General features: G+C 51.7%; 1 protein-coding gene across 1 annotated transcript in view; it reads right to left on the bottom strand.

The window, feature by feature from the left end:
* The window catches only part of VWCE (von Willebrand factor C and EGF domains), a 31,851-nt gene extending 19,620 nt beyond the window's left edge, over window positions 1-12,231 (bottom strand). The window contains exons 1-5 of the mRNA XM_043969694.1: window positions 12,019-12,231; window positions 7,115-7,209; window positions 6,869-6,958; window positions 5,459-5,587; window positions 1,746-1,862 (exon numbers count right to left, since the gene is read on the bottom strand). Coding sequence (XP_043825629.1) covers window positions 1,746-1,862; window positions 5,459-5,587; window positions 6,869-6,958; window positions 7,115-7,209; window positions 12,019-12,140 — 553 coding nt within the window. The 5' untranslated portion in view covers window positions 12,141-12,231. The remainder of the gene's footprint in view (window positions 1-1,745; window positions 1,863-5,458; window positions 5,588-6,868; window positions 6,959-7,114; window positions 7,210-12,018) is intronic.
* Between the last annotated feature and the right edge of the window lie 938 nt (window positions 12,232-13,169).

The raw sequence follows: 13,169 nt of genomic DNA, 5'->3' as shown, positions 1-13,169 counted from the left end.
CTCTTCATTGACAAAGCCAATGGCTCTGGAGTCAGGAGAACCTGAGTTCAAATCCAGCCTCAGACACTTAACACTTACTAGCTGTGTGACCCTGGGCAAGTCACTTAACCCCAATTGCCTCACCACCACCCCCAAAAAGAGACAAAGCCAATGAATGGCCTCTTCTCTACCTCTTCACAGTCCTGGACACTGTTGACCACGCTCTCCTCCCTGACATTCTCTCCTTGCTAGGTTTTCAGAACACCTTCCCTCTCTCTCTGTCTTTGTGTCTCTCCATGTCTCTGTCTCTGTCTCTGTCCCTCTCTGATGGCTCCTGCTCTGTCTCCTTTGCTGGATCCTCTTCTAGACCACTCCCCCTGACGCTGTGCATCCCTTAGGGTTCAGTCCCAGGCCCTCTTCTCTTATCCCTTTATACTGTTTCACTCAGTGATCCTACCAGCTCCCATGGATGCTCACACACACCCATCCTGCCCCAATCTCTCTACTTACCTCCAATCTTGCATCTTCCACTTGATGCCCAGTGGACATCTTAAACTCAGCATGTCCAGAACAGAACTCATTGGTTTTTTCCCTAACCCTTCCCCTGTGGTACCATCCCTATCAATGCAGAGGACAGCATCCCCTCCCCAATCCCTCAGGTTAACCACCTCAGTGTCAGTCAGGATTTCTCTCACTCACTCTCCCTCTCCCCAATATCTACTGTTGCCAAAGCCTGTCGATTCCACCTTCGCAGCAGGTCTCGAATATGCCCCCTTCTCTCCTCTGACACTGCCCCACCCTGGTGCAGAAACTCATCTCCTCACACCTAGATTATTCCAACAGCCTGGGGGTGGGTCTGCCTGCCTCAAGTCTCTCCCACTCCAATCCATGCTCCATTCAGCCAATAAGGTGATTTCCCTTAAACACAGGTGCAATCATGTCACCCCTCCCCACCCCAACTCCGAGTTGGCTCCGGGAGCAAATACAAGATGCTTTCTTTGGCATTCAGAGTCCTCCACCACCTGCCCCTCCTCCCTTTCCCATATTCTCACATCTTACTCCCCAATACGTATGCTCCAATCCAGTGACACTGGAGTCTTCTGGCTGTGTCCATCTCTGGGCTCAGGCCATTCTCTCTGGCTGTCTCCCATGCCCAGAAGGGTCTCCCTCCTCATCTCTGCCTGCTGCCCTCCCTGGCTTCTTTGAAATCCCAACTAAAATCCCTTCTTTGACGGAAAACCTTCCCCAAGCCCTCTCAACTTGAGTGCCTTCCCTCTGTTAATTACTTCCCATTTGTCTTAGATGCAGCTTGCCGGGTACAGATTTGTTTGTCTCTTGTCTCTTCCATTAGATTGTAAGCTCTGTGAGGGCAGGGACTGTCTTTTGCCTCTTTGTGTATCCCCAGCGATTAACACAGTGCCAGGCACACGATGCTCGCTTGATCAATCCAAGGATGCCCAGGGTTAAGATGACTCCTGAGTTTGATTCCAAATCTGAGATTCTGTGACTCCCCAACTTCTATCACCAGCAGGGCCTCTTAGAAAGCTGTGGGCTCCTTTCCCCTCCGGTTGTCCCATCTCCCTGCCCAGAGGTCATGCCTCCCCTGGAGCTCCCCTCAGCCCTCCCTTTCCTTCGTTTTCAGGCTGACACCATCCTCCCTCGAGCTCCCATCTCAGCCCTTGCTTCGTCTCCTGGATAGACCCCAAGAAGAGTCTTCATAGGATCCACCTAAGCTGCCTGCCAGGTCTCTTCTTTGGGGGACTTACCCTGGCAGCTGTGTCGGTCAGCGGAGAGCCGCATACCTGGGCCACACTCACACACAAACCCTCCTTCTGTGTTCACACAGAGGCCCTCGCAGGAGGAGCTCAAGCATTCATCGATGTCTGGGAAGGAAAAACAAGGCAGGGAGCTTGTGGCCATTAGTAAGAATAATGCTATGGAGCCCAAGGTGAACTCAAAGACCCCAGAGCTGGCAGGGTCTTGGAGTCAGATACGGTTAGGTGGATTCTGCAGTGGTTGAATGAGCAAACCCAAGGGGTAGAAGAAGGTCTCCAGTGGAAGGCCCCAGAGATCTCTTCTTATCCCTGCGCCAGTCACCGTTTTCATCAATGACTTGGATAAAGATATAAATGAAATGCTCATCAAACATGCAGATGACAATCCCCTTAGAATGGAAGCTCCTGGAGCACAGGGGCTGCCTGCTGGTATGTATAGCGCCAGGTACAGGTACACAGTAAGTGCTTAATAAATATCGCTTGATTCGTGTTTCATTCATTCACAGTACAAGGCAGGGAGGGAGCGCTAACACACTCTAATGTGACAGAACTAAGAATTGCAAAATGTCTTGGCAAGATAAGACTCAACCTAAGTGGGAGGAATGTGATAGGGAACAACAGATCCAGGGCCGGAAGGGACCCCAGAAGCCATCTTGTTCAACCCCCTCATTCTATAGATAAGGAAACTGAGGCCCAGGGAGGGGAAGTGAAAGACTTGGTCTTTGAAGTCACTCTGCCAGGGTCACCCAGGTACTAAGTGGTACAGCTGGGATCCGACCACAATGCCTCCAGCTGCCAGCCCGACCAACGCTCTTTCCACTACATCACGGAAACCAACCCCCAGACATTCCTACGCCCACACGGCCAGCCACACGGCAGGAGAAGGAAAACACCCACCCACCAATAAAATAAGCTCATGCAAGGTCAGGGGCATGCTCACATGGAAAGTCACACACTTGGTCTCATAAAACTACAGGAATCATGTAACCAAGTCAAGACTTAGGAGAACTGATCCACAGACACAAAGTTTTAAGGAAGGACTCACTCCGTTCATGAAATGTCTGAGCTGTGAACGAGCTCGGAGGTCACCTCACCTAATCCCTTCCTTTTACAGAGAAGGAAACTGAGGCCCAGACAAGTCCAGGGAGTTTCCCCAAATCATAGCAGGGGCATAGTAGGGCCACACACCTGGCCCCTCTGATTCCATTAACTCTATTAACTTTGACTCCATATCCAGCGATTTCCTACCAGTTCCATAGAAGGACTTTAACAATTCTGATTAAAAATAAATAAATATATTTTTTTAATTTTAAAAATTAAAATTAAAATAAAATAAAATAAAAAACCAATTCTGATTCATTCTTATGTTGAACTAATGTCGGTCCCCCTGTCATTTGTACCCGCTTCTCGTAGTTCTGCCCTCTGGGGCCAAGGTTAGTCCTTATTCTTTTCAATGACTTACAACAGCTATTGTGTCTCCCCTCCCTCCCACCAATTCTTCTATTCTACATGTCAAAAATCCCCAGGCCTTTCAATCATTCCATTCACACTAGGATTGAGTTCCCATACCAATATGGTAGCCACCCTCCTCTGAACCCTTTCTATCTTATAACATGGTGCCCCAAGGGGCAGCTAGGTGGCACAGTGGAAAGAGCACCAGCCCTGGAGTCAGGAGTACCTAAGTTCAAATCCGGCCTCAGACACTTAACACTTACTAGCTGTGTGACCCTGGGCAAGTCACTTAACCCCAATTGCCTCACTAAAAAAAAAAAAATATGGTGCCCCAAACTGAACCCAATATTCCTGATGGGGCCTTACCAGGGCAGAAGAGCATAGGATTAATGTCTCCCTGTCTCTAGACACATGGAATATTTATGGCATTTATTAACACAGCTGAACGCAATATTAGTTTTGGGGTATAGTAACAATTACTGCCTCTCATGGATCTTGGAGTCTCTTCCACATGAACCAATGCCCAGTCATGTGTGTGTGCTATTGATCTTTTAAACCTCAAATGTACTTGACATTTATCTCCATTCAGTTTCATTTTGTTAAATTCATCCCTTCCTTAAGGGCAGCTAGGTGGTTCAGTGGATAGAGCACTGGCTCTGGATTCAGGAGGACCTGGGTTCAAATCCAGCCTCAGACACTTAACATTCACTAGCTGTGTGACCCTGGGCAAGTCACTTAATCCTCATTGCCCTGCCAAAAAAATTAAAAAATAAATTCATCCCTTCCTTTGAGTGTGACCCCTTCTTCACTCTGCTCCACTTAGGAAAGAAGGGGGGAATGAACCATGCACTCTAAAACTTACAAAGGCTTACAATCTGAAAGGGTACAATCAAAGCAAAAACTTAAGAGGGGAAAAGATTGGGAAGACTGGCAAGTGGGCCTGCCCCTATAACCACTGCACAAGTAATGGACGAGTCAAGTGGAGAAGCAGTTGGTTGCCAATACGGTCCACCCAATATGTCAGCCATGCTAAGAAGCAGTCAGAAAACAAGATAGGAGAGAGGTCTCAAACTGAAACAGGTAGGAAAAGTGGCCTGAAGAGCCATCAGTGTCTTGCAACTGGAGTTTTCAAAAATGATCAGACCTTGGTTCTCCTGGAGACTACTGGATGAAAAAACATTGAGGGTACTTTGAACTCCTGGTAAAAGCATCTGAGGGGGTAGGTGGTCTCAGTCCAAGGGCCTGAACCATGTCCTTGGCACTGCCTGGTTTGGGATAAACTTATATGTTTGCCTAAGGCTTGGGAGAACTTATAGATAGATACATAGCCCATGAAATGGTCATTTTGATGTTAGATTTCATGAGTAAAGAACTGTTTACAGTTAAACCATGACTGTATGATTAACTTCTTTATGTTATACCAGCATGACTTCTTAAAATAAAGCAGAAGACAGTGGTATTTTCCTGGTGGATGTGGGCTAAGCCAATAGATTATCTGGAGAAAATCCATACAGAAGCATGCCCCTGAGCTAACAAAATGAGCTTTAATGTTCCTAATCATGAAAAAAGAGGAACTCGGGAATAGAGGTAGCCAGCTTGCTGAGAGTCATAGAGAGATTGGTGTTTCTCCCAAGCATTCACTGGTATTGTGTGGAGTGTGAGATGTTTGCAAAGAAAAAAGAGCCCTTTAGACAAATAAACAGATGCATGAAAAAGGACTTTCTTTATTACGTTCCTATTTCCCATAAGTTTGGAGTCAATGAAAATTAGGTCTGCGATTGCACTGCTGTAGCATTGGAAAGTAAAATGAGCATCAAGTCTGAGTTCTAATCCCTCCCCTGATGCCCACTGTCTTTGGGAAGCCAAACACATTCCTCCACCTCTCCGGCCCTCAGTTTCCTCATCTGTAAAATTAAGAGGTTAGACCAGATGGCCTCTGAGGTTTCTCCTAGCACTAGAACCATAAGTCTCTGATCGTATGAGAAGAAAAGCCCAGATCCACAGCCCTGACCCTTCTTTACAGCCTCCTATGAGTGTCCTCTGGGTCACTGGAGAGAGGAAACCACTGGTCCTAGGACAGAGAGCTAAAACAGACCCTGGAGTTTATCTCCTCGAGCCCTATCTCACAAATTAGCAAGAGGGTCTTGCCCCAAATCCCACAGCTAGTGAGTTGCAGAGCTGGTCCTCTTCCCACCCAGGGCAGGTGATAGATACCCATGCCTCCTGGGAAGGCATGCTCCCAACGTCCTCACCTGTACATTTGATGCCGATGGCTGTCTCTATCATGGAGAACCCCACAGGGCAGACACGGGCCACCTCCTGACAACCGCCATGGTTACAGGCCAAGTCACAGCCATATTCACCACACGGTCCAGGGGCTTCTGAAATGAAAACAACGGTACCATGGGAACAACAACACCAGGTGCAGAGTGGTCCTTGCCTCAGGTCAAGCCCCTCAGATTGTGGGGCTGAAGAAGATCCTCTTATGTAGCTGTGACAGAGAGGAAGTCCATCCCAGCAAACCACAAGGTCTCTATGGCGCCAAAAGACTTCACTCCTGGAGGCTAAGCAAAAGGGTGAGGACGCTGAAGGACAGAACGTGCTCTGGGACACTCTAAAGTGGTAAGTGATTGCACCTCTAGGAAAATCTGATGCAGGAGATGGGACTAGGCAGGAAAGAGAGCATGTGCCTGGACAGTGTCTCTGACTTTCCCACCTTGGTCAAAGCCCAGATGGACCAGCCTTAGTTTCAGTTATGATAACAGCTCACACTCTAGTAAAAATGATTGACTGTTTGCAGAGTATTTTCCTCATCCCAGTCCTGGTAATGCAAGAATTATTATTCCATTTTACAAAGAAGGTAACGGAAGCTTTTTAGGACTTCTTAAGTGATGAACCCAGGGTGTGAATCCAAGTCTTCACATATAGATTGTGGTTTCAGTGAGCCCCCAGCTCCCCTTACCCACACTCTGCCTCCTACCATAGCCCTGGAAAGAGCATATCCATTAAACGTTTTGCATGACTGAATATGCATAATATTGATAAGTTATGTTGTTGCTTAGTCATTTTTAATCATATCTGACTCTCTGTGACCCCATTTGGGATTTTCTTGGCAAAGATACCAGAGAGGTTTGCCGTTTCCTTCTCCAGCTCACTTTACAGATGAGGAAACTGAGGCAAAGAGGGTGAAGTGACTTGCCCAGGATCACACAGCTAGTGTGTGAGGCTGGATTTGAACTTAGAAAAATGAGTCTTCCTGACTCTAAGTCCCGGGGTACTTTCTCCACTGTGCTACGGAGCTTCCCCCTATATAGTATATAGATCTATATCAAATTGCTTGCCTTCTCAAGGAGGGACAGAGAGCATTTTTTTTTTTAAAGTTAAAATTTTTGTTTACATGCAATTGAGGAAAAAACTAAATGTAAAAAAAGTTTGAAAAATAATATATCTCTGAAACAAAACCAAACAAGCAAGCAAACAAAAACCACTTAATGGAGTGATTAAAAATAATATATCTCTGAAGGAGCCCAGTGAAAAAATGACAGTCACCTTCTCCAAGGGAGTTGACTGAAGTCCGGCAAGGAGAAGGGACCCACCCTGGCTCATACAGCTAGATCGTAGTGCAGCCGGGATTAGAACCCAGCTCCCCTGCTCTCAGTTACCTGGACAGGTGATGCCTTGCTCTCCATCCCGGCAGGAGCAGACATTAGGAGCAATGCAGTAGCCGCTGCCACAACCAAAGGAGCATAAAGCTGGGGGAAGAAACCGAGGGAGAAATGAGAAAGGCTCAGACCCCCTTTGGACAGCACAGCCTCCAGCCCATTCCTCTGATCCCCACACCCCTGAGGGCCAAAAGCCCCGAGCTCCATGACTTGGAGAAGAGGTTCAAAGGCAGCTGAAGGACTTACGGAGGGTGCACTGTCCACTGCCCAGGGAGGGCAGCCAGCCAGGGCAGCATCCACTTCCAAACCCCGAGAGGCAAACATGGGGTCCCAGGCGGCGTCTTGAAAAGAGAGAGATTGTTTTGGAATCTCTGCACTGAGGAAGAAAGCAAGTCAACTGGATGATGGAAACCAATCACCCAGTCAGTGGGTCAACCTGTCAACAGAAGGTGCTCCCTTGAGGTGACTCTAGGCTAGGGGCTTGACACTGCATTGGGTACTGCGGCACCCGCAGTCACCGTTGAAGCCAACAAGCTTTACTAAATCCCTCCTCTGTGACAGGGACTGTGCTGGGTGCTGAGGGTTCCAAGACAAAGCATAACTACCCCTGCCCTCAAGGCTCTTACATTCTATAGGAGGGGTACACCATACCATTACCAGAAGGAGACAAGCTACATCCTCTTCTCTCCACCCACGCCCCCAAATGACCTCAGTTCAGGCCCTCATTACTTCTCATCTGCACTACTGCAATAACTTCTACTAGCCTCCTCTTTCTGCACTTCAATTTATCTTCCCTTCAGATGTCAAAGTGATTTTATTAAAGTGTAGGTACATCCGTGTTACTCTTCAGCTCAATAAACTACAATGGCTCCCTATTACCTCCAGGAGAATATGCATAGAAGAAGCCCTCCCAAAGCTCCCATTTCCAACCCACTCCTAACTCCCCTAAGGGGGAAGGAGGGAGAACATCCTTACTGCTTTGGATGAGATGATGAGAATGAGCTCTGAGGGATGGATTTGTCCAGCATGACACAGCTAGTTAAGTAGCAAAGCTGAGCTTCTATTTCAGGTCCCCTAACACCAAAGACACCTCTGCTTCCCTGTGCACTTGTAAAGTAAGGAAACCAAGGGAAAGGAGGTCTGGGTTCTAATCCCAGCTCTACCACAGATAGGTAGTGTATCCTTGGCCAAGTCATTTCTCTTCCTCTTGGCCAGTTTCCTCATCCCCAAAACAAAGGAGAGTTGATAGATGATCCATCAAGTTTACAATTCCTAATGGACTTGGAAGTGGTTTCTCAGGACAGACTGAGCTTGGGTGTTAAGGAGGGGGAGGCACTGTTTGAGGAAGGAGGGAAGGGGGAGAAAGGGTAGAAGAAGAGAAGGGCTAAGAGGAGGGGAGAGGAGGAAGAAGGAAGAAAAGGGGAAAGGGGAAAGAAGAAAAGGAAAGAAGGAACAAAGGAGAAGAAAAAAAAGAGGAAGGGGCAGGATTCCAAGCAAGGGATTATGGGGAGTGATCCACTGGGTTTGCTTGGCTGAAGCCCTGAGTTTACAGATGGGAGTAATGGGGGATCCAGGGGATGAGAGTGGAGAGTCAATGGATGGGAGGCTTTGGGAGTCTTATGCTGGGGCATTCGGATTTCCTTCTTCAGAAAGAAGGCCCCAGGCTCTGTTCTTAGCAGTCACCAAGGAAACTGTTCAGTCCAGTGAACTCGGAACCGAATTTAGAAAGAGAGGGACTGGTCTCCAATCCCCATCTTGGTTTGTGCTGCACAACCTTGGCAGAAGTCCCTGAATCTCTTAGGGTCTCCTCTATAGCCATAAAAGAAAACGGTTCAACCTCATTGGATAATGTACAAAAGTCCTTATAGCTCCAAATGCTGTGCAAAGAAAGAGACATGAGAATCCCCTCTCTATGCACTTGTGTCAAGAAGCTGCAGGAAGCCCTTTCGGAGTTTCAAAGATTTTGAGTTGGCCTCAGGAACATATCTGATGCAACCCCCTCATTTTACAGGGGAAGACTCGGCACAGTAGAGTGGGGAGGGCACTGGGTCCAACTCCTGTTCAGCCCTGAGTTCAACTCCTGTTTCTGATGTTCACTACCTGGGTGACCATTCACAGTCCTGCCTGTTTCCTCATCTGTAAAATAAAGGAGTTGGATCAGATAGCTCCTGAAATTCCTTCCTGCTCCCAATCTATGATTACCTATGATGTGACTTGTCTACAGTGACCCAGGTAATTCGATAGTGAGACTTGAACCCAGGTCCTGAGACCCCAAACCCAGCACCTTTTTCTATATGAGGCCTGTGGGTAATCCCTTGGGATTCATGTGATTCTCCTCTCCCCCAGTCAGAGAACTGAAGTTCCCAAATTTTCCCAGGGGGACTTGGCAACACTGTTCTCTGTTCCTCACCCACCCCAGAGCATGCCTAACTGAGTCCTGCCCCCAATCACAAGAGGCAGGGCGACAGCTGGAGGAAGGAGTATCTTATCAGGCGGCCAGAGTGCATTGTTTCCAGCCACAGAGACTCAGGTCTTATCTGATTTCGGCCCACTGGCTAGAGGGACTGATGGATGCCCCACAGAGGAGATGTAGCTCAACCACCCATCTGTCTAATCAATTCCTGCCAGGCAGGCACCGAGTGGGAAATCCCCAAGGAGCTGAGCTGACAAACTGACTGAGAGACAGGTGAACAGCAGGGCCTGAAATGTGGCCAAGAGCCTCAGGCAGCCCATGAGACAACACAGGTGCAAGCCGTCAGGCAGGGAGGGGGCAAGGACCCCCAGACGCTGCAGGAGAGGGATCCCTGGCCCCCAGCCAGAAAACCCCAGCTTGACACAGTGTTCTCACACAGCCAGAGAGGGAGCGAGCAGCACACGCACACAGGCATGCACTCCCAACAAGCGAGCAGCGATTCTGCCTGATCCCGCCCTTGGACGGTGAGCAAGTCAAGACAAGCCCAACGGAAAAGGCAACATCCGCCCAAGAGATAAAGGAGAGAAGAAAGGAGAGAGAAAGGAGGAAAGAGAAAGAAAGAAAGGAAAGAAGGAAGGAAGGAAGGAAGGAAGGAAGGAAGGAAGGAAGGAAGGAAGGAAGGAAGGAAGGAAGGAAGGAAGGAAGGAAGGAAGGAAGGAAGGAAGGAAGGAAGAGAAAGGAGAGAGAAAGGAGAAAGGAGAGAAAAAGAGAGAGAGAAAGGAGAGAAAAAGACAGATAGAGAGAGAGAGGGAGGAGAGGTAAAGGAGAGGGAGAGAAAGGAGAGAGAGAGAGAGAGAGAGAGAGAGAGAGAGAGAGAGAGAGAGAGAGAGAGAGAGAGAGAGAGAGAGAGAGAGAGAGATCACCAGGAGATGAACACTAAGCAAAGCTTGAATGGGTCAGGACTCCGTAGGGAAGACTTTTGCCAAAGGAAAAATCATGATTTATTGTGTTTGAAGACTGCTGGTGAAAACCCGACCTCCATTTCTCTACTATTAAAAATACAAAGAGAAGCAGACATCACTCATTCATCCAGTCAACCAACATTTATCAAGCACCTACTATGTACCTGCCACTGTGCTCAGCACTGGGGATACAGAGAAGGGTAAAGAACCAAATGGTTCCTGCCTTCAAGAAGCTCCCAATCTCACCAGGATTAGAGGTAGATAGAGAGGACCCAAGAGAACATTTACTCTAACCCTCCCTTTTGATGAAGGAGTGGTTAAATAACTTGCCCAAAGTCAACCCAGCTAGTGACCAAGTGAGGACTGGAAGGCAGGATTTCTGTCTCTGGATGGAAAACACTGATCACCACACTGCAAGTTACCATCCCACTTACTTTCCCTTTTTTTTTCCCTTCCCATTTAACTTTCACCCATCATTTACTCAGTGCCTACTTCGTGCAGGGCATATAGAAGCAATGTGGAGCCATCCAAGGCATTAGAGATGAGCCTTGAAGCAAACTCAGGGTTCTCGGAGACCAAGGTGAAGTGGAAGTGAGTTCCAGGCTTGAGCAAAGGAACGAAGCCTCCCGCTGTGCCCCTGCTGCCCCTGGCCCCAGCTGCCGGTGTCTTCCTGCTCCCAAACAGGCTCTTGTCTGTATAGAGATCTATAGCTGAGGCACGAGGGTGGGGAGCAAACCACTTAACCTGTTTACCTCGGTTTCCTCAAATGCAAAGTGAAGATCACAGCAGCACCTGCCTCCCAGAGTTGGTATGAGGCTCAACTGAGATAATATTTGTAAAAAACCTGGTGTGTAACAGTGTTTGCTTCCTCTATAAGTAACTATACAGATGCAAACATACATCCATGCTGGATCATAAAGCCTCTAGGCCCCAGCTCCTTTCCCTTTGTCTTTCTATTCCCAGGGCCTAGTCCCATGCCTGGCAGAAAAGCAGGCAATTGAGGAATGTTTGCAGAATGGTTGAGGGAAGTCCCTTGCCCAGGGTCACCAACAGAGCAAGTAGCAGAGATGGGACTGGAAGCCCCAGATTTCTCTGCACTGAACCCTAGTGCTTCCAGGGCTGAAGTCCGTCCCCAGCTGTGGCAAGAGTGAAGCAGGGGGGGCACTGCACGCTCCTCGGGCCACCTGACCCAGAAGTGCAACGTGGCCCAGGCAGGGGCAGAGAGGGGACCAGACGCTGCCCCCACACCCCAGCCTCCCCTAAGCTCACAGGAGCCCTCGAGTTGGCCCAGGGGCCGCCAGCGACATCCTCACATCTAGGGTAAAGGCTGCTCGGTGAGGGAGAGCGCACAGACCAAAAAGGCAGAGCTCGGGCCAGGGGAAGCCCCAGGACTGGCAGGGGCACAACGGGAGGCGAGTCCAGACATCGCCAGGTAGGGAAGGAGGACTCTTGGGCTGCTTTGTCTCTCTCAACCCTTCGAGCAGCCCATGGCCCCCACCCCCACCGCCAGGTGGACAGCGCCGCCGAGGTGTGCCCCAGAGGACATCTGGGCGCCTGCGAGTGTCGCTCCTCCGAGCCTCCGCTCGCCCAGCCTGCCCGGCGATCCGTGCCCTCCCTCTCCCGTTCCCTCGCTCGCCCAGCCTACCCGGCGATCGGTGCCCTCCCTCGCGCCCCCGCTCGCCCAGCCTGCCCGCCGGGGTTCCCCGGGCCAGGCACCCACGAAGGCTGCGAGCGCCCGAGAGCGCGGAGCGCTGGCGCCCTAGCCCCGGGCTTACCTCTCGGCCGCGAAGGGAACGGGCTTCTTCCTGCCCCCCGTGTAGCCCCGGGCGGAGACGCCGGCGGGCAGGGAGAGCGCGAGGCAGGCGGCGGCGGCTCGCAGGAGCAGCCCAGCCCACATGGCTCGCCTCGGCTCCCTCCCTTCGCCCCTTCCTCGCTCCGCTGCAGGGGGGAGCCGGGAAGGACGGGGGAGCGCTGCCCGGCCGGCCGGCCCCTGGCCCCTCCTCTGGCCCGCCCCACGCGCCTCGGGGGCCCCGCAGGGAGCCGGCGGCCCAGAGAGCTAGCCCCGGGCCGCGGGTGCTGCGCGCTGGGAGCCGAGGGGCGCGCGGGGGGCTGGGCCAGGCCAGGCCGAAGGGGAGGATCCCGACGAGGGGGGCGGGAGCGGCGGGGGGCGCCCGTGGGCCGGGGGCGGCTCTCTGGCACCTGGGGGGCGCCGCTGAGCACAAAGGGCAGGCGCGAGGGCGCCGCTGGGGCGCCGGAGCCGAAGGGGGCGCGCTGGAGGGAGGGGGAGCGCTGGAGCCGAGCGGGGCGCGCTGGAGGGAGGGGGCGTGCTGGAGGGAAGGGGGCACGCTGGAGGGAGGGGGCACCCTGGAGGGAGGGGAGCTCGCCCGAGCGGAGCGGGGCGCGCTGGCTGGAGACTGGGGGTAGCTGCTGGGGCCCCGGGTGCAAAGGAGCGCTGAAGCCACGAGGGCGCAAAAGCCAGGGAGAGCTGCGGGAACCGGGGCCCCGGGCAAAGATCAGCGACCCCTCGGCCCCCGGGCTTCTACCGAGGCTACGCCCTGGGAAAGACTGACCCCGGGTGGGGGGGGGGGGCTCCCGGGGAACTGGGGCAGGGGCACAGGGAGCCTCCCGCCTCATTGGCGGGGGCCGGCGGGGGGGGGGGATCTAGCTCTGGGGCCCAGCCCGCCCTGGGGAATACGGCCAGAGAGCCCGGGGGCCCCGAGAGGGAGCAAAATTGGCCTTTGCCATGCACGCCCCTCTCCTGGCCTGACGGTGCGGAGCCTGTTGGCCTCCTGGGCCCAAACTCCGCCCTCCCGTTTAGGGCAGCTAGCTCTTTTGTCCCTTAAGGTGTAAAGAGCTGGGGCCCTGGGAAACCCGTTCGGATCTCTCCCCTGAGGTCGATGACGCCTCGGAACCCTGACCTGCGGGT

The sequence above is a fragment of the Dromiciops gliroides genome, chromosome 6, assembly GCF_019393635.1.
Source record: "Dromiciops gliroides isolate mDroGli1 chromosome 6, mDroGli1.pri, whole genome shotgun sequence".
NCBI classification, from domain to species: domain Eukaryota; kingdom Metazoa; phylum Chordata; class Mammalia; order Microbiotheria; family Microbiotheriidae; genus Dromiciops; species Dromiciops gliroides.
The sequence above is the reverse complement of the archived record's forward strand: the minus strand, read 5'-3'. Positions and strand labels throughout refer to the sequence as shown.